At 37.7% G+C, this 20,281-nt stretch overlaps 2 protein-coding genes across 6 annotated transcripts; both read right to left on the bottom strand.

Moving 5' to 3' along the window:
- Nucleotides 1-7,794, bottom strand: LOC121904649 (solute carrier family 2, facilitated glucose transporter member 11-like). 3 transcript variants are annotated; one of them, XM_042422488.1, is made up of 12 exons: nucleotides 7,336-7,794; nucleotides 7,106-7,204; nucleotides 4,733-4,893; nucleotides 4,518-4,642; nucleotides 4,041-4,170; nucleotides 3,772-3,920; nucleotides 2,025-2,212; nucleotides 1,778-1,888; nucleotides 1,216-1,317; nucleotides 1,013-1,088; nucleotides 772-899; nucleotides 1-635 (listed from the first exon to the last, which is right to left on the bottom strand). In XM_042422488.1, the coding sequence occupies exons 1-12, from the start codon at nucleotides 7,405-7,407 to the stop codon at nucleotides 441-443; spliced, it is 1,536 nt and encodes a 511-aa protein (XP_042278422.1). In that variant the 5' UTR covers nucleotides 7,408-7,794; the 3' UTR covers nucleotides 1-440. The 3 variants fall into 3 exon arrangements, with proteins under 3 accessions (XP_042278422.1, XP_042278423.1, XP_042278424.1); XM_042422489.1 differs by lacking the exons at nucleotides 7,106-7,204; nucleotides 7,336-7,794 and adding an exon at nucleotides 6,406-6,581; XM_042422490.1 differs by lacking the exons at nucleotides 7,106-7,204; nucleotides 7,336-7,794 and adding an exon at nucleotides 6,050-6,083.
- A 1,507-nt stretch (nucleotides 7,795-9,301) lies between these two features.
- LOC121904083 (solute carrier family 2, facilitated glucose transporter member 11-like) lies at nucleotides 9,302-18,307 on the bottom strand. 3 transcript variants are annotated; one of them, XM_042421606.1, is made up of 13 exons: nucleotides 18,191-18,225; nucleotides 15,268-15,470; nucleotides 15,055-15,153; nucleotides 14,259-14,419; nucleotides 14,052-14,176; nucleotides 11,851-11,980; nucleotides 11,568-11,716; nucleotides 11,031-11,218; nucleotides 10,768-10,878; nucleotides 10,201-10,302; nucleotides 9,994-10,069; nucleotides 9,753-9,880; nucleotides 9,302-9,616 (listed from the first exon to the last, which is right to left on the bottom strand). In XM_042421606.1, the coding sequence occupies exons 2-13, from the start codon at nucleotides 15,340-15,342 to the stop codon at nucleotides 9,425-9,427; spliced, it is 1,536 nt and encodes a 511-aa protein (XP_042277540.1). In that variant the 5' UTR covers nucleotides 15,343-15,470; nucleotides 18,191-18,225; the 3' UTR covers nucleotides 9,302-9,424. The 3 variants fall into 3 exon arrangements, with proteins under 3 accessions (XP_042277540.1, XP_042277541.1, XP_042277542.1); XM_042421607.1 differs by having other exon boundaries at nucleotides 15,268-15,448; nucleotides 18,191-18,208; XM_042421608.1 differs by lacking the exon at nucleotides 15,268-15,470 and having other exon boundaries at nucleotides 18,191-18,307.
- Between the last annotated feature and the right edge of the window lie 1,974 nt (nucleotides 18,308-20,281).

Here is a 20,281-nt window from a genome sequence, read left to right as displayed (position 1 = left end):
TTGCTGTTTTTTGCATTTTTGATTGCGGGTGACTTTGAGCATTCTGGAGCCTAGCTTGAGGGAACATTCATAAAATAACCTTTAAACTAAGTTACCTGCACTATGGCAGATTTTAGTGCTATTCGTGCAACAGTTTTGCTTGCCTAACGATAGCCTAATGCCTGCAAGCTTTATTTTGTTGTTTTGTTTATTTGTATATTTAATTAAACTGCTTTATACACTTCTTACTGAAGAGGCATTTGTTCATTATTAAGGAGACATTTTTCACTGTGAAGAGACTTGTGAGGTTTTTTTAAGTAAATATTTTTTTAATATATTTTATATGTGGTTGGGAACTGGTCCTCAGGCTTCTTCCTGATCAGCTGAAGTCTGGAGAATCAGTGCCGCCGCAATTTGAGAGATAAAAATAGCTTAAAATTGCTTGAATCCTGAGTCAAGAGTTACATAGAGGTTGCCAACAGTTTTGTCCCTGAGCCGTCAGCACTGTAGGCCTTTCCGTTGTTTTTGGACTGAAACGCATTCTGGATTTCCAGGAAGGTTTTGTTCTTGGTTTCAGGAACAATAAAGAATATGTACGTTGCCACCATGGAACAGACGGCCAAAAACACCAGGAAACAGTATTGATGCAGCCCGATCTGTGGAGATAAAACATAATAACACACAAGTAAGACCAACTTTCTCAAACAGCCTCATAAGGTAGTACTACAACATTTAAACCAGAAAAAATTTGATGTAATTTTCAAACAGTTGACCATCTTTATGGACACTTACCACAATAAAAGGGAAGACCATGCTGATGAAGAAGAAGCTAAGCCAATTCACTGATCCTGCGATCATGTACGCCGCAGGGCGTGAGGTTTGTGTGAATAGCTCTGCTGTCAAGATGTTAGTCACGCCACCTTTTTAAAGAGGACGACAACAAAAGAAACCACTGTTAGTTATTACAGTTGTGCAACAGCATCTGCTGAGGAGAGACTTCAATGGAGGATGAGACACAAATGTAGTCAGTTACCTGGTCCTAAGCCAAAACTCAGGATAAAGGCAAAAACACATGCCATGCTTAAGTATGGAATCACTGGACTGGTATCCTGAGAGCAAGAAAATCACACAAAAATGTTAACGCAAAGTAGGAATGGCATATATATGAGAGTACATGGCAGAAATGCTGTAAATATCTCTCTCTCTTTTTTTGGTCCAGTTTTGAGGTTTAATTACCTGAAAAGTCATGGTCAGAGTGAATAAAATGCAGCAGACGCTCATCAGCGTGTATCCTCCTGTGATGAGCACTTTCCTTCCCAGACTTTCAATGAGCAGACCCTGTGAGACACACAGCATGTCACAAGACCAGGAAAACATTTCCTCTGAGTTTTACTCTGACCTTTCATGGGATGTTGCCTCTTTTGTTGAAATCCAGCTCAACAGTGTTTTACTTTGTTTTAGCATCTTATGCTCTGTTATTATTATTTCATTTATACTTTTGTTTCCCTTCTGTGTTTTATGTTCTGACGGTTTCCTTTTTACCATATTTGTTATGTTATACAGTATGTTCTTGTGCTGTTCTTATATATTGATGAGTTAAAGATAATTTTTCACTTTGGTGGTCTATAAAGTTGTACTTTATTCTATTCTATTGTATTTCCAGATTGCTCTAACCTCCAAACTTAAGTCCAACTCTTTGACGTTTATATTTGAAAAGGTCTAGAAATGGAACATTAGAAGTGTGTCTAAGGCTCACTGCAGCAAGACACTTAAAATATACTGTGAAACTCATACTTACACAGGTTAAAGCGGTGAGACATTCACAGGCACCAGTGCCAACAGTCATATATGGTATTTTATCGTCGGGAATACCAGCTTGTCTGAACACATAATCTGCATAGAAGTAAATCTGCAGCAAATACAGACAAGAACACCAAATTAAAATGTGCACACCTGACCTTATTTCACATTTTTGTCAAGTCTAAACTGGACATTTCGGGCATTTGGTAATAGATTCAACATTGTGAAACATAGCAGGTACATACAGCATTGATCCCGTTCAGCTGTTGAGCTGCATTGAGGAACATGACAGTGAGAAGCTGCCAGCGCACGCTGCGGTCAGTGAAGAGCTCCCAGGGTTTCTTGGCCTTGAACCCGACCAAATTGTTTCTCTCCTTCTCGATGTCCTCCCGTTCAGCCTCATAGCTGGCCATACCATGCAGTTGCTTCAGGGCTGCAGGCAAGACACACGTGGTGATTGTTGTCTTCTTCACACACCATTCTTATCTGATCCCAGCTACAGGCTCTGGTTTTTGAGGATCCTATTAAAATGTTTCCTGCGTCAAACCAGTTTCTTTTTCACATCATGATGGCATTACTAGAATGTGATCACATGCTCGGACTCACAGCCATGAAGACAAACGTCTCTGCCTCTAGTGATTCCAGACAAAGGGGGCCCTCGCCCTCTTTAACTACGCTCTCATGTTCACTAAATCAATCTTTTCAGGCCAAAGATAAAATCACACTGATTTTGAAACGGAAGTGCCTGTACAGTGTGGTATTATTGTACATAATATGATTGACTGACATGTATATGACCAATAGGAAGCCTGGTGTAGTACTGACCAATAGGAACGAGGCTGGGGGTGTGTTGTGGTTAATGTGTTCTGACAGAGCTGTTAAGCTAATAAAACAGTAGCATATTTAGTTCAGTTTGTCTCATTTGCATATATTTTCTTGCAAACACGACATGGTGTCAAAAGTGCTGTGAAACTAAATTGGAATGGAAAAGGTCTACCTGGAAGGAGAAAGAAAGAGACTGGTGAACAAGTTAAATGAGTGACGGTGAAGACGAGCAGGGAGCGAAAGGAGCTAGTAGGACACACCCAGCTCTACGTTTAGCATTCAGCCACTGGAGCCCTTTGATTTTTCCAAGTAGCACGAGTGGACAAAATGGATATGAAGATTTGAGACATTCCGTCAGGCGAGCAATTTAACAGCAAGCTCTGAAGAGAAGCAGGTGAATACTTTGATCTATTGTACGGGAGACAAAGATGATGACATTTTGAGAGGCTTGAAGTTCAGTGATGCAGACCAGCGCCAAGACGCCAAGGTGAGGGATGGCTTTCAGTCATTCTTTGTAGTGAAATAGAATATCGTTTACGAACATGCACAATTTAACATGCACAAGCAAGAAGCAAACAAGACTGTCGATGCATTTGTCTCTGCCCTGTATGCATTAGCAGAGCACTGCAGTTATGAGACGCTGCATGATGAATTAATGAGGGACAATGTTAGATAGTGGTAGGACTGGCGGATTAACATGACAAGGCAATCGTAGGAGATCAAAAAGCAGCAAAACACACTGAGGAGTGATGCCAGTGTAAAGCAGATGCTGTGTGGACAGAGTGTTTAAAGGCAGACAGCAAAAGGCGGAAAAAAGGATTTAGGAAAAGCCTAAATTCAGCAAATCCAAAAGCAATGGAGCAAAGCCACACAGCAGTCAGAACAAAAATCCAAAAAGCTCCCAGTGCAACAAATGTGATGGCACACATCATCCTTCAGCACGAATGCCCTGCTAATGATGCCAAGTGCCATCCTGTGGAAAAAAAGGTCACTACCAGTGCGTGTGCGGTGCAGCCAAAGGAACGATGCCAGGGGCATGCTGTGGTTAATGTGTTCTGGCAAAGCTGTTAAGCTAATAAAACAGTTGCATATTTAGTTCACAGTTTGTCTCATATGCATATATCTTCTCTGCAAACATGACATGCAGCAGCTGCAGTGCCGGTTTACCTTTTTTACATCCCTCATCATCTCCTTTGTCAATAAGCAGGTAGCGTGGGCTCTCTGGGAAGCAAGGTAGGATCAGGAGCTGCAGGAAGGCTGGGATACATGTGGTGGAGAGCAGAATAGGCCAGTACTCTTCTCTGCCCAGCAACTCTCTGTTAAATCACACAAATGTCTTTTCTCAATGACAACATAGCAATTCATTTCCACATGGCAGCACTGTAAAACCTTGTAAATTCATATTTCTGATGATGTTAAATGTGTTCAGCATTTACTGTAGACCCATCACTTGTCCAGTCAAGATCCCAAGAGTGATGAAAACAGAGGTTCCCATTCCTGTGACGCCACGAAGTGCAGTTGGAGCGATTTCCCCCAAATACAGAGGTTGAACACAAATGCCAATTCCTACAAAAATAAAATATGATTAACATTTCAGATGTTTTAGTTACTTTCAGTTCTTGTGGTTTTGGAACCTTTTTGATTATTTTTAATTCCTTTTTTTTCTATCTTGACAATTTCACTTTTCTATATAGATCTATATTTGACTTGTTTAGCTTTTCCTTGTTTTGTTGATCAATGTGATTTTTAAATGACTGTTTTTTTGTTGCTCATGTTGTGTTGAGGCCAGAAAGACTAATGACCACTTTGTGGAAGCTAATGGGGATCCATAGAAAGAAGAAAGAATCTAATACAAGGATGTATGTTTCACTGGGATCTTGAAAATGAAGCCTTTAAGTGTATTTGTGATTTACCTGCGTTCACTCCAGAGAGGAGACGTCCAATGATGAGTAATTCAAATAATCCTGTAGGGTAACTCAGACCCATCAGCAGTGCAGCCGTTATTGCAAAGATATTATTGGTCAACAATGTCCCTTTCCTGCAACAACAATGAAATATATCTATTACACAATTACAAAATTTAAAAAAAAACATAATTTTGCAACTTATTTAACTTTTTTGTCCATACCTTCCCAGCTTCACAGACAACGTTCCACCGATTGACACTCCTATAAGTCCTCCTAAGGTAAATATAGATACAATAATGGACCATAGTAGGGTGACAACATATTCTGATATGTCCATTTGGTAACGCTCGTTCCAGGTTTGGTTGATGAAATTCTGCACGTACTAGAAATAAAACAGAAAAAAACACAATGTACATTTAGTACATTTATTAAAAATAGCTTTATTTATGTTGTATATTACTGATGGAAAAATGTGATTCTTCCAATAACTACTGACTCTAATGTATTATGTGTGTAACATGACTACACATGTTCACATACATTCATTACACATAAATACAGTATATGTGTTATCAGTAATATCTATTATTTTCTATATCAGTTAATCTGTTGATTATTTTCTCAATTAATCAATTAGTTGTTTGGTCTATAAAATATCAGAAAATGGTTAAAAATTTCAATCACTGTTTCCCAAAGCCCACGATGCAACTTGAATGTCTTCTTATGTCCTGACCTGAAATCAATCCTACCATTATGTTGTAGAGGAACTTATGGGGTTCAGACTTGTCCCACATTATCATAACAGGTATTAATTAAAGCTGCAAGCAGTGATGAACAGGTCCCATCTTGCATGCGTCAGAGGAAGCAGCAGTCATGGTATCACTATTGAGGGTCTGTTGACACGGCTCTGAATTGTCAGGATTATTGGACACTGTTTGAATGGGTAAAATATTATTTCTTGTGTGCAGTATGTGACACTGGAGATAACTTATTAGAAATTGCGTATCCATTTGTTGAAATATGTGTCATTTAGGCCTCACTCTCTGTTGCACGTAGGCAATACTACACAAGTGAAATAGTAATGCAGCAATACATTTACCAGAGGGCAACTGACATGGATATACATTTTCATGAATATTGGACATTGTAGGAGATAACTATCACTTCCTCTGCCAACTATGTGGCGCTAGAGGACACCCATTAATTATACGTCATGTAGCTGTATATCATGTGTAGACCACACCATGTATGTTTCATGTAAATTGGATGAAGTTTGTCACATAAAGCCGACTTCCTGTTGTCAGTAGGTGGTGTTATGAGTCAATATTGACATGTAGATGTGTTCATACCTGGACTCTTATAAAACATGTGAAATTTGGGGCAGATTGGACAATGTAAAGCGGAGTTACAACAACATCCTGTTTAATGCCCCAAACATGTTTTGAGCAAAATTGACTAGCACACCACGCCAAGGGTGTTCCATGAAAACTAAAAAGCTTCACAATTTAGCTTTGCAAACGTCTTTAGATGTAACCTACCAAATTTGAAGTCACTCAGGTTAAATTTCTAGGAGGAGTTCATTAAAATACAATGCCCGTAAATGGCTTCACTTTGCAAAAAAAGTGCATAGTAGATTCAAAATGGCTGACTTCCTGTTGGACTTAGGTTATGGTTCCAAGAGGCTTTTTTTTTCTTTAAGTCTGCAGATGTTACATCTGCCAGCCAAATCTCATACATTGATTAAATTTAAAGGTGGGGGCATTGACTTTGAAATTTTCTAAGGGGTGCCCTCGAGCCATTTTGCCACACCCAAACCCAAGATCATATCCGATATCAAGTCACGCCACTTCTGATGCGTGTGCAAAATTTCGTGGGTCTTCGAGCATCACCATACCTGCAAATATTCCTGATTTTCATGGGAGTCTCCTTATCTTTAACCCTCTCTCTTGCTGTGCTCCCGATTGGTAATTACTCTCAAGTTGCACTTACATGTAAGTGCAACATGAGACATTTGTTATTACAGTAACAAATGTCTCATCGCCTCGAGTAAAACGTTATCTTTCACTTTACTGCGCTCCACACCTCCCGGGAAAAGCCTCCTAATTTTTGAAACCTAAATGATGCACCCCTATCAACTCCAAACATGCTAAAAGTAATTAGGGGGCATTAAAGAGTCGAGATATGCCAGCCCAGCATATGCAAGCCCAGTTGTGATACGAATTGAAATATTTACTATTTCTAAACATTAGTGCGAAGTTTCGTGAGTTTTCGCGCATCCTAAAGGCCTCAAACGTGTTCATGAAAATAAAACTTGACAGACAAGTTTATTTTCACTGTTGGGCGAAAAAATTGAAAAAAACATATATTATGTCGAGAATGGTGAGAGCAATGAAATCACTGATCATGAACCTCAAAGAAACTTTGTTCCAGTGAAGCCCTCTGGTCACACCCCAGCACAGTCCCTACAGAGCTTTGCAATTTTTCAGTTCTGACGTATTTGCCAATTTTCTGGCACTTTCATGCTCGGGCCATAATTAGACTAAATACAGTACAAGAGTGATTCTGACAGTAGCCTACAGCAGTGAGGTTATTACCATGGTAGGTGCATTGATGACAGAGATGTTATATCCACACTGGAAGGTTCCTCCTATACAAGCAGCACATGCAGCCAGCACGAGTGATTTTTTTGGGAACTGCAAATAAAAACAGTCACAGGTGATGCAAACGAACATCTGGATGAACAGCTGGCACAGCGACCACACATGGACCTGAATTCACCGTATTTCTTTTTTAAACTTTACTTCATGACATTTATCATACCTACCTTAGAAGTCCGCTTTGTATCTTTGATGTCTTCAAGCAAAGGTCGATATTCATCCGCATTTTGTTTTGGCATTTTGTCGGTAGGTTGTTTTGCTCAAAGAAATATTATCCACTTGTTAGTCGTTTGCACGCAGAGCATCCTCCACGTAAAGGGTTTGTTCTCGAAAGGAAACTTAAATCTGAGGAGAGGATGGATTTATCCTGAGGACAACACAATTAATCTGTTGTCATAATATCGCCGCAGGGTGTAAAGACTCGGCTGCAATAATTCCTCAGCAACCAAACACTGTATTCAGCCTAGGGTTATATCTCCAAATGACAGAAGGAAAGTAATCCCAGTATGTCCAAGAACTGAGAAATTAAAGCGCAAAACGTGATTTAATTCCCATCATGCATAGATCAAAGTTTGAATGCAGCTCAAAGCAGCGTAGATAACATGATGACGACTTTGCAAACAGCCATAAAGAAGGCGGAGAGTCGAACAAACTGACTGGCAGACAAACTTTAGACTGTGTTAACTCCATATTCACGTGAATATGTAAAAACTGGTGTTTCATCCAAAACTCAAGTCATTTGTTTTCACATATTGTCATTTTTGTATTGCACATTTTAATTAACATTAAATGGTATGTAGGTTTAATGTGGGGCTACAATAAAAGGCATACATAAATACACAAGAGGCAAGACTTAGCTGTTGGAGCATTGACTCCCTCTATGTTTAAAACTGGAGAAGAGCAGCTGCAGTCTGAATTAAAAAAAAAAAAGTAAAGGGACCAGAACAGGGATGGGAGAATGGTCACAGTCCATTAAATGCACCACATTGCATGTCTGTGATTTTTTTTTTTTTTTTTTTTTTTTTTGCAGAATGAATATAAAACAAATTATAGACTGCATTTTACATGTGACATCATTTTTCTACTTAATTTACTCTATTTTGCAAATCTTTGCACTGGCTACCTGTGTGTCAAATAATTTACTCTAAAGATCCCTTCAGAAATATATTAAGATGTATGTGTGTGACATTATCATATGCTATGATTTAAATGCTATATGTGCAGCATAGCATTTAAATCACGGGTTAGTGGCATGCATGTCTGAACAGGGTCACTGAAGGTCACCAGAGACTGAAATGGATGACTGAGTCTGATTTCAATTCAATGCAGCTGTCCAGATGATATTTTTTCTCCTTTTCTTCTCAGTGAATTGGACTCATCACAGAGCATATACTTCCTTAAAATAAGACTGTTCTACTAACTGGAAAAGAAAGAACAAAATGTACTCTGATCTGACTTTCCTCATGGCTACCATCCTTAGTTTTGAAGCTAAGCCTATTATATGAGTTAAAAAGTTGCACCAAATACTCAAGACCAATCCTTTTTTGCATATACCGCCCATCTCTGGGAACTTTCAAAAACAATTTTACTTTCCCTTAGATGAATGTTTGGTGAATCTTTGTGCTGTACACCTTTGGTCAAGAATTGCAGAGTAGCCTTCAGTTATGCTGTCGTGGCACAGTCAGGACAGGAGGATAATGCAGTTTTGATTTTGAACCTCTTTAACCTTTTCCTTATGGAGAAAGGATGGTCAAAAGAGCTCATTTTTTACTTTTACTTGAGTATTTTTTTCACCCAAGTAATATTTTTTGTCTTCTTGAGTACTATTTAAGTTACAATAGATCTTATAATATCACACTCTTTCCACTTCTGTAAAAACTTGCATGATATTGTTCTGCAACCTTTCCTCCTCGCACACTTCAGTGATCCCTTGATCCCTGGTGCATTGCTCAAAGGTTAAGCTGCTGATTCAAACTGAAATATCAGACAGCTTCAGTGGCATAAAACTTCATGAAAAAAGAAAACTGACTTTGGGCTTGTTGATGTTCTTCAAGTTTTTGATAAATCAAGTTTTATTGAGAAATCTCAGAAGAGCACCATTTTATAAAAGTTGAACAAACCAACATTTATCATTCTAAAATATTACATATTATGGTTATTTCAATATACTGTATGTATGTAAGTGAACTAAAGAGTAAAACAGATGTAATTGAAACATAAAAATAGCTTAAAATTGCTCAAATCCTGAGTCAAGGGTTACATAGAGGTTGCCAACAGTGTTGTCCCTGAGCCGTCAACACCGCAGGCCTTTCTGTTTTGGGACTGAAACACATTCTGGATTTCCAGGAAGGTTTTGTTCTTGGTTTCAGGAACAATAAAGAATATGTACGTTGCCACCATGGAACAGACGGCCAAAAACACCAGGAAACAGTATTGATGCAGCCCGATCTGTGGAGATAAAACATAGTAACACACAAGTAAGACCATCTTTCTCAAACAGCCTCATAAGGTAGTACTACAACATTTAAACCAGAAAAAATTTGATGTAATTTTCAAACAGTTGACCATCTTTATGGACACTTACCACAATAAAAGGGAAGACCATGCTGATGAAGAAGAAGCTAAGCCAATTCACTGATCCTGCGATCATGTATGCCGCAGGGCGTGAAGTTTGTGTAAATAACTCCGTGGTCAAGATGTTAGTCACGCCACCTTTTTAAAGAGGATTACAACAAAAGAAACCACTGTTAGTTATTACAGTTGTGCAACGGCATCTGCTGAGGAGAGACTTCGATGGAGGATGAGACACAAATGTAGTCAGTTACCTGGTCCTAAGCCAAAACTCAGGATAAAGGCAAAAACACATGCCATGCTTAAGTATGGAATCACTGGACTGGTATCCTGAGAGCAAGAAAATCACACAAAAATGTTAACGCAAACTAGGAATGGCATATATATGAGAGTACATGACAGAAATGCTGTAAATATCTCTCTCTTTTTTTTTTTTTGGTCCAGTTTTGAGGTTTAATTACCTGAAAAGTCATGGTCAGAGTGAATAAAATGCAGCAGACGCTCATCAGCGTGTATCCTCCTGTGATGAGCACTTTCCTTCCCAGACTTTCAATGAGCAGACCCTGTGAGACACACAGCATGTCACAAGACCAGGAAAACATTTCCTCTGAGTTTTACTCTGACCTTTCATGGGATGTTGCCTCTTTTGTTGAAATTCCGCTCAACAGTGTTTTACTTTGTTTTAGCATCTTATGCTCTGTTATTATTATTTCATTTATACTTTTGTTTCCCTTCTGTTCTGTGTTTTATGTTCTGACGGTTTCCTTTTTACCATATTTCTTATGTTATACGGTATGTTCTTGTGCTGTTCTTATATATTGGTGAGTTAAAGACAATTTTTCACTTTGGTGGCCTATGAAGTTGTACTTTATTCTATTCTATTGTATTTCCAGATTGCTCTAACCTCCAAACTTAAGTCCAACTCTTTGATGTTTATATTTGAAAAGGTCTAGAAATGGAACATCAGAAGTGTGTCTAAGGCTCACTGCAGCAAGACACTTAAAATATACTGTGAAACTCATACTTACACAGGTTAAAGCGGTGAGACATTCACAGGCACCAGTGCCAACAGTCACATATGGTATTTTATCGTTGGGAATACCAGCTTGTCTGAACACATAATCTGCATAGAAGTAAATCTGCAGCAAATACAGACAAGAACACCAAATTAAAATGTGCACACCTGACCTTATTTCTCTACAGATCTATTTCACATTTTTGTCAAGTCTGAACTGGACATTTCTGGCATTTGGGAATAGATTCAACATTGTGAAACATAGCAGGTACATACAGCATTGATCCCGTTCAGCTGTTGAGCTGCATTGAGGAACATGATGGTGAGAAGCTGCCAGCGCACGCTGCGGTCAGTGAAGAGCTCCCAGGGTTTCTTGGCCTTGAACCCGACCAAATTGTTTCTCTCCTTCTCAATGTCCTCCCGCTCACCGTCATAGCTGGCCATACCATGCAGTTGCTTCAGGGCTGCAGGCAGGAAAACATAAGACACACGTGGTGATTGTTGTCTTCTTCACACACCATTCTCACCTGATCCCAGCTACAGGCTCTGGTTTTTGAGGATCCTATCAAAATGTTTCCTGTGTCAAACCAGTTTATTTCCACATCATGATGGCATTACTAGAATGTGATCACATGCTCGGACTCACAGCCATGAAGACAAACGTCTCTGCCTCTGGTGATTCCAGACAAAGGGGGCCCTCAACCTTTTCAACTATGCTGTCATGTGCACTAAATCAATCTTTTCAGGCCAAAGATAAAATCACACTGATTTCGAAACGGAAGTGCCTGTGCAGCAGCTCCAGTGTCAGTTTACCTTTTTTACATCCCTCATCATCTCCTTTGTCAATAAGCAGGTAGCGTGGGCTCTCTGGGAAGCAAGGTAGGATCAGGAGCTGCAGGAAGGCTGGGATACATGTGGTGGAGAGCAGAATAGGCCAGTACTCTTCTCTGCCGAGCAACTCTCTATTAAATCACACACAGATGTCTGATCAACATCCTTTTCTCAATGATGACATAGCAATTCATTTCCACATGGCAACACTGTAAAACCTTGTAAATACAAATTTCTGGTGATGTTAAATGTGGTCAGCATTTACTTGAGACCCATCACTTGTCCAGTCAAGATCCCAAGAGTGATGAAAACAGAGGTTCCCATTCCTGTGATGCCACGAAGTGCAGTTGGAGCGATTTCCCCCAAATACAGAGGTTGAACACAAATGCCAATTCCTACAAAAATGAGATATGATTAATTAACTTTTCAGATGTTTGACATGCAATGTTAAAACCTTTAATAAGAAAAATATGAGGATATTAATAATCATAATCATAATCATAATAATATAAACTTTATTTATATAGTGCTTTACAAGAAAAAGTATTAAAAACAAAAAGACAAATATTTAAAAATAGGAAACATTAAAGCAATTTAAAAAAACAAACAATAAAAACCTAAGGAGGTAAAATCATAGGAAAATAAAAGATAATACTGGTCATAAAAACAACTAATGATAGTAAAAGCAATTTTAAGATATAAAAAACATAAAACAATATAAAAGAAATATCAAATAAAGGTTGAATTAATTAAAAGCAAGACCATTAAAATAAGTTTTGAGCTGCCTCTTGAAATTATCAACAGAGGATGCTTGTCTAATATGTGGTGGGAGAATGTTCCAAATCTACAGTGCATTGCTACAAAAACCACCTAATCTTACTTTTGCAATTTATTTGTGGCACATTAATGAAGCCAGCGTTAAGCGACCTAAGCAAACGGTTTGGAACATACTCCATCAAGCAATCTGAAAGATATGAAGGTGTTTGACCTTTTTGGGCTTTAAAAACAAGTAAAAGAATTTTAAAATCTATCCTCAGCGTTACATGTAGCCAGTGCAATGAAGCTAATACTGGTTTAATACCTTCCCTTTTCCTAGTTTTGGTTAAAATACTTGTTGCTGAATTTATGAACGAGTTTTAGCTGTTTTATTTTTGGTAAACCAGTATAAAGTGCATTACAATAATCTAGGCATGAAAATACAAAGGCAAGAGTCAGTTTCTTAGCATCTTCCAAAGAAAGGTAGGGTCTGACTCTTGCAATGTTTGTTATATGATAAAAGGCTATCTTTGTAACGTTGCTGATATGACTTAAAATTCAGTTCAGAGTCGAGGATAACACCCAGGTTTTTTACTTCCAGCTTAATCTGTAGAACCAGATTTCCAAGCCTGCTTAAAATGTCTGTACCAATTAAAAGAACTTCTGTTTTGTCTTCATTTAATTCAAGAAAGTTACCACTCATCCACTGTACAATGCTAGAAAGGCAATTTATCAAAGGATTGAGGGCCTCCTTATAGTCTGGCGCTACAGATAAATATAATTAGGTGTCATCTGCATAACAACGGAAATTTACACCATGGTTGCGAACAATTTCTCCAATTGGAAGCATATATAGGAAGAACAGTAGTGGACCAAGAAATGAACCATGAGGAACACCGAAGAGAAAATCATGCTTGTTTGAAAAATGTTCACCAAGGCTAACAAAATAGCTTCTGCCAGTGAAGTAAGTATTAAACCAGTTCAGCCCAGTTCCACAGAGTCCAATCCAACTTTCAAGTCGGTTTAGAAGTATCTCATGGTCGATCATATTGAATGCAGCATTTAGATCAAGAAGAACAAGTATTAAAACGTTTTTTTTATCTGAGCTCACTCAAAGATCATTCATTACTTTTACAAGTGCTGTCTCTTGTGCTGCCTTTTCTAAAATCTTACCCAGAAAAGGCAGGTTAGATATGGACCTAAAATTACTCAAAACAGAAGGGTCAAGAGTAGGATTTTTTCAGTAAAGGCCTGACTAGAGCTGTTTGAGTGTATCTGGGAAGATGCCTGTCTCTAGAGAGCAGTTTACAATGTCAAGTACATGGTAGATAAAACTGTTAATCTCACAATTTATACTTTTAGTGCAGTTTTGGAACCTTTTTGATTGTTTTTATTTTCTTTTTGTTTCTACCTTGACAATTTCATTTTTGTTTTTATTGTTATTTTGTATTGTCTGGCTTTTCAGAGTTATTTCACTGTTCTATATAGAGCTATACTTGGCTTGTTTAGCTTTCATTTGTTTTGTTGATCAATGTGATTTTAAATTGCTGTTTGTTTTATTGATGCTCATGTTGTGTTGAGGCCAGACAGACTAGTGACCACTTTGTGGAAGCTAGTGGGGATCCAAAGTAAGAAGAAAGAATATAATACAAAGATGTATGTTTCACTGGGATCTAGGAATGAAGCCTTTAAGTGTATTTGTGATTTTACCTGCATTCATTCCAGTAAGGAAACGTCCAATGATGAGTAATTCAAATAATCCTGTAGGGTAACTCAGACCCATCAGCAGTGCAGCCGTTAATGCAAAGATATTATTGGTCAACAATGTCCCTTTCCTGCAACAACATTGAAATACATCTGTTACATGATTACAACTAAAACATAACTTTGCCATTTACTCAACTTTTTTGTCCATACCTCCCCAGCTTCACAGACAATGTTCCACCGATTGACACTCCTATAAGTCCTCCTAAGGTAAATATAGATACAATAGTGGACCATAGTAGGGTGAGAACGTCTTCTGCTATGTCCGTTTGGTAACGCTTGTTCCAGGTTTGGTTGATGAAATTATGCACATACTAGAAATAAAGCAGAAAAAACAAAACAAACAAATGACTGATGAATGGTCTTACATGTAAAAATAGCTTTATTTATACAAAAAGCACTATGCTATGTTATATATTACTGATGGAAAAATGTGATTCTTCCATGAACTACTGACTAACTTATTAGGCGTGTAACATGACTACACATACATTCATTGCACATAAATACTGTACATTTGTTATCTGTAATATCTAGGGCTGCAACTAATGATTATTTTCATTATCAATTAATCTGATGATTATTTTCTCAATTAATCAATTAGTTGTTTGGTCTATATCAGAAAATGGTGAAAAATGTAAATCACTGTTTCCCAAAGCCCAAGATGGAACTTGAATGTCTTCTTTTTTCCCGACCAACAGTCAACAAAGATATTCAGTTTACTGTCATAGAGGACTAAATTAACCAGAAAATATTCACACTTGAGAAGCTGGATTCAGAGAATTTGAAAATTTTCTTAAAAATTGACCCCAAACTATGAATCAATCCCACCATTATATTTTAGAGGAACTTTTTGGGTTCAGACTTGTCCCACATTGTCATAGCAGGTATTAATTAGACTAAATACAGTGCAGGAGTGAGTCAGGCAGTACAGCAGTGAGGTTATTACCACAGTAGGTGCATTGATGACAGAGATGTTATATCCATACTGGAAGGTTCCTCCTATACAAGCAGCACACGCAGCCAGCAGGAGTGATTTGTTTGGAAACTGCAAATAAAAACAGTCACAGGTGATGCAAACGAACATCTGGATGAACAGCAGGCATCCCACAGCGACCACACACGAAACTAGACCATATTTCATGACATTTAACACACCTACCTTACAAGTCCACTTTGTATCTTTGACATCTTTAATAAGCAAAGGTTGATATTCATCCCTGTTTTCTTTTGGCATTTTGTCGGTATGTTGTTTTGCTCAAAGAAGTATTGTCCAATTGTTTGTCGTTTGTACACAGAGCATCCTCCACGTAAAGAGTTTGTTCTCGACAGGAAACTTAAATCTGAGGAGAGGATGGATTTATCCTGAGGACAACACAATTAGTCTGTTGTCATACAGTCACCGCGGGGTGTAAATAATCGGCTGCATTATTTCCACCTTAAATAACTTCAACCAAACGCTAGATTCAGCTTGGGGTCCAAAAGACAAAAGGAAAGTAATCCCAGTATGTCCAAAAACTGAGAAGTTAAAGCGCAAAATGTGACTTTTTTCCATTCATGCATAGAACATTTGAATGCAGGTCAAGCAGCGTAGATAACATGATGATGACTCTCCAAACAGCCGTAAAGAAGGCGGAGAGTCAAGAAAACTGACTGACAGACAAACTTTAGACTGTGTTAACTCCATATTCAGGAGATTCCTTCTGTAAAAACTTTGCCTAAACCTCAGTCATTTTTGTTCTCAGATACTGTCGTTTTCTTGTCTTGCATATTTTCATTAACTTTAAATGTTAGGTAGGTTTAATGTAGGGCTATAAAATGTTGAATACATAAGAGGCAAGGCTTTATGTAGATGTTAGAATATTGACTCCCTCTATGTTTAAAACTGGAGAAGAGCAGTCAGCGAATTGAACATCTGCAGCAGCTGCAGTCTGCATAAAAAAAAGTAAAGGGACCAGAAGTCCATTAAATGTGCCACATTACTCTACATGCATGTGATATATTTTTCTACAGAGTGAATATAAAATGAATTATATACTGCATTTTACACATGACATTATTTTTCTACTTCATTTACTCTATTTAGCAAATAATTGCACAGGCTAACTGTGTGTCAAACAATTTACTCTAAAGATCCCCTTCAGAAATATTTTAAGATCTATATAAAATATTCTGCTTTGAATAACAATTTGTGTCTGAAGAAAAAGTTCCTTATCTTGTTAAATCCTTAAAATCACATCTACTTCTTCTCCCCCATTAAAAAGTTAAGAATCTATGAATATGCGAATATTGTTCATTTCAGAAGTTTAACTGCTGGACACAAGATGTCGCCTACTTCACTGTAAAGTCAATTCTCAGTGTTTGTGTGCTGGAGGCTTCAAGTTTCCAGACCACACTTGTGTAAGTTGCATAGTGGGCAAAGATTTCCCCAAACCACAAATCATGCTCACTGGGTACACGCCTTACACGGGTTGGCAATTTTTCAAGTCTGTTTTAAAACAATAGTCAGGTGCCTCACTGAACATTGAAACATGTTTTTCTTGCCATAATCATTCATCCTGTTTATACTATTAGAGGATCCCTTCACAATGCACTTACAATGTAAGTGATAGGGGAAAAAATGTATTTAAAAGTTTATCTGAAACTAATAAGAAGCTTCAGTTGCCCAATTGAGTCAAATCAAGTAGATATCTTTCAACGTTACAGTCTTTTTAGTGCCAAAGTCCCTCTTTTTGTTACTATTCTTCCACTGCAGCTCAACAGGGAAACACTGTTCGAGGAAACACTAAGGGGGAATTTCATGCTAAAAAGACTGTTAATGTGGCAGATATCCACTTGATATGACTAACTCAGACTGATGAAGTCTCATATAAGCTTCAGATAAACTTTTAAATGCATTTTTGCACAAAATCACTAGTGGGTTTTGGCCTCCATCACAAGAGGAAAAACTCTTTCAGTGTTCATTTGGGCACCCAACTGTTGTTTTAAGACAGATTTGAAAAATTGTGAACCTGTCCTTCAAACTCAGATTTAAGATGAGCACAGAGAAACTTTCCACTTTCAGCAGATAAATGTGAAAACAGTCTTGTAATGTAAAACTCTGCACATGCATCATTCTGCACATTGAAGCTCAAACATCCAAATGAAGTAACAATAAGCAAAACACATTTTTGAGTGGAGAGGGACTATAAAATATACTACAGATGATTTAGCACTGAATGGTTTATGGTCAGCTGCTATTTTATGAGGTGTTTTAGAGTTTAGAGTCAAAACTAAACATGGAGAGGCAGCATTCATTTTTTTAACTCCCAGATATGATTGATGTTTTTTTCCAACTCTCAGTTCTTTTAAATTAAGGCTTACATTTAAATCCTACATATACAGTATGTGTGTGTGTATTTATTAAATTGTCATGTGTTATATTTTGTCTTTTATGTCTTATGTAAAGAACTTTGAATTCCCGTGTTGGATACAAACATTCTCTTATTTAGCAACGACTTGATTCAAGGGAATTAATCCTCATCCAAATGAATGAAACTGTGCTTAAGTCCTGTTCTAATTAAAGTACAGGTTAATTTAATTTTGCTGGATCCTCCACAGCACCTGTCACTGATACATACAGTACATTAACTCAGTAACTGTGGTAATAAAATGATGTGTGGAAAGCAAATTCAAAGCACAAAGTTCAAACTGAAATGACCTCCACTGACACAGAAAGCACACATCAGATATTACGTCCATTGTAACATTTCTCATGCTTTGGGTGGTTTGTAGGATTTGTGACACCAATCTTAAGATTACAGTGAAATACAAAAGGTTAGTGTTACAAATCTATGCTATGCTTGATCTGAATGGAGCACACTGCAGGCGAATATGAGAACAGTATTGTTGTCTGAACAGACAAATTTGTCTTTGTTGAGGAGAAAAATGCGTAACTTTGACTAAAAGTCATGCTACTCTCATTGATTCCAGAAATAAATCATCACAGTCTGCAGTGTCACCCCCAAAAAACACCATGTAAAAACTAGATTTGAGCTTTATTCAGCTGGTAAATCCAAACAAAGGTAATTGCGGTTTTAACGTACCTCTTTCTTTGATTCGGCTGGTCCCTCACTGAGGTTCATTTTGGAAGCTGCCGTAAAATTATGTTTGAATGAACCATTTATAATGGATGTTCCACTTCAGCCGAAGGACTTACATAATGGCAGCCTGTTGTAAGGTGCAGCATATGATCTCAGCTCCAGGGGGGAGACTTGTTAACTCCTTAATGCACATTCCTGCATGGTACTGAGGGAGGCTTGCTTTTGGGTAATGGATGGATTTCTGACCCATGTACTACAAATATACACTACTGACCTTTTATTGTCTAAACTGAAGAGAATGAGACTTGATATTCCTTTGGACAGTCTATTTTCATGCCCAGTGCTTCTTAAAATTAAAATCAAGCCTAGATGCCTGTATCACGTTGTGGGGTTTCTTTGTGTGCCAGAAAAAATATTATGATGGGAGATTACAGGAGTAATCTGCTAATGGCAATTTCCCAAGTTATACAGTATAATTCAGTAGCATAAAAAGTACTTTGATTAACACATTGTAATTTGATAAAAGACAACCTACACTAACAAATTATTTACATGTATCAAAATGTTTTAAATGTATAGATATATTATAGTATGTAATAGTATAGTATAGTAATCAGTGATTGTTACATAGTTAAAATTATTTAAGGTCATTGATACAACAGTTAATTTATAGATACAGTTGTTATTACGTGGCTGCCTAAATCTAAGTGTTGTGGGGCTTTTCAAGGGCAAACAGTTATGCATGATCCAAAGAGTTGAATAGTTTACCAGCCAAAAACCTTTAATCCTGCAAGAGCCTCTGAGTATTTGTTCATGCTACCGTTTGGCCACTTGATCCTTAAAGTGAAAATCCATCCAAAAATAGAACTCACACATGTTATTTTTTCTTAACCCTTGCATACTGTTCATATCCTGACCCTTGATAGTATTGAGTGGGTCATTTTTTACCTGGCTCAAATATCCCAAATTTTGAACCACAAATGTATTTTGCATCCATATATATCTTATCAGTCATTCATAAATAGGTGATTTATCCTTCATAAACTGTTTTTTTAGGTTTGACACTCTCCGTTTATAAAGAAAATACTTTAACACACTATATTATGATTTTTATGTTGTCTACAACAGGAGAACATAACAGCCAGAATTATTTTTATGATTTTTGTTGAACATCACTTTTGAATGGTAGGTTTCATTATAACCATTAAAACCATCAATCAACACTGCATGCCCTCCTTTTCTGTCAGTTGTACAGAATAAACTCTGCATCAAGTATATTAGTCATCAAACAAAACTGCAAAACATTCGTTTTACAGTCATTCCTCCTCTTTTTGTCCCCTTGTGGCAATAAACTGTGGGACTGCAGACTGATCAGGACAAGATTGGGACTACTGTGCTGCTGTGGCTGGTGTGTGGGGAAGCTGACGTCGCATTTGCATGAGAGAAGTCACAAGGGCCTTTCCCCCAATTCCTCTTTGTTGTCCTCTTCTAATACTTACTTTCCAATTCACAGTTTTTCATCTTGGAATAACAGATCTACCAAATCAGGAAAATAGGGTTTCAGGTACTTTTCATAGTCCCATGAAAGCTGCCCTCCATTATAGGGAGGACTATGTTGGGCAACCACTATGTTGGTTGCCTGGGAATTGATGCATTTGATTTGTTACTTTATATTGGCTTGTTTGCAGGTGCAGATAACCACCTGGGTGGGAACCGTGGCAAATGTAGGAATTGATTGATTTGACCCCCTCTAGTGAATTTAAAATCCATTTGAATAAATACGGGTCATATTTGACCCAGAACACCCTCTATGTGCAAAAATGTATACTACTTGCACAAAAATAAATAATTTTTGTTTTTGAGTTTCGACTTTTGTACATTCTGGGCCACTTTGGGGAAAGTCTTATAATTTCAGGCTTAAAGAATGAAATAATTTAGCGTGTTTTTATTGCTTTCAAATATCAAAATGGATCAAGTTTGACCTGAACAGTGTGTGTGGGTTCATAATGTTCAGCTCAGTTTTACTTTGTAAGTTTGGCAGAGCAGTGGAGAGACAGCAAGGTCATCTGCAGACAGATCCTGGAGCTGCTCCAC

The sequence above is a fragment of the Thunnus maccoyii genome, chromosome 9 (assembly GCF_910596095.1).
Source record: "Thunnus maccoyii chromosome 9, fThuMac1.1, whole genome shotgun sequence".
NCBI classification, from domain to species: Eukaryota; Metazoa; Chordata; class Actinopteri; order Scombriformes; family Scombridae; genus Thunnus; species Thunnus maccoyii.
This window is presented reverse-complemented; position numbering and strand designations above follow the sequence as displayed.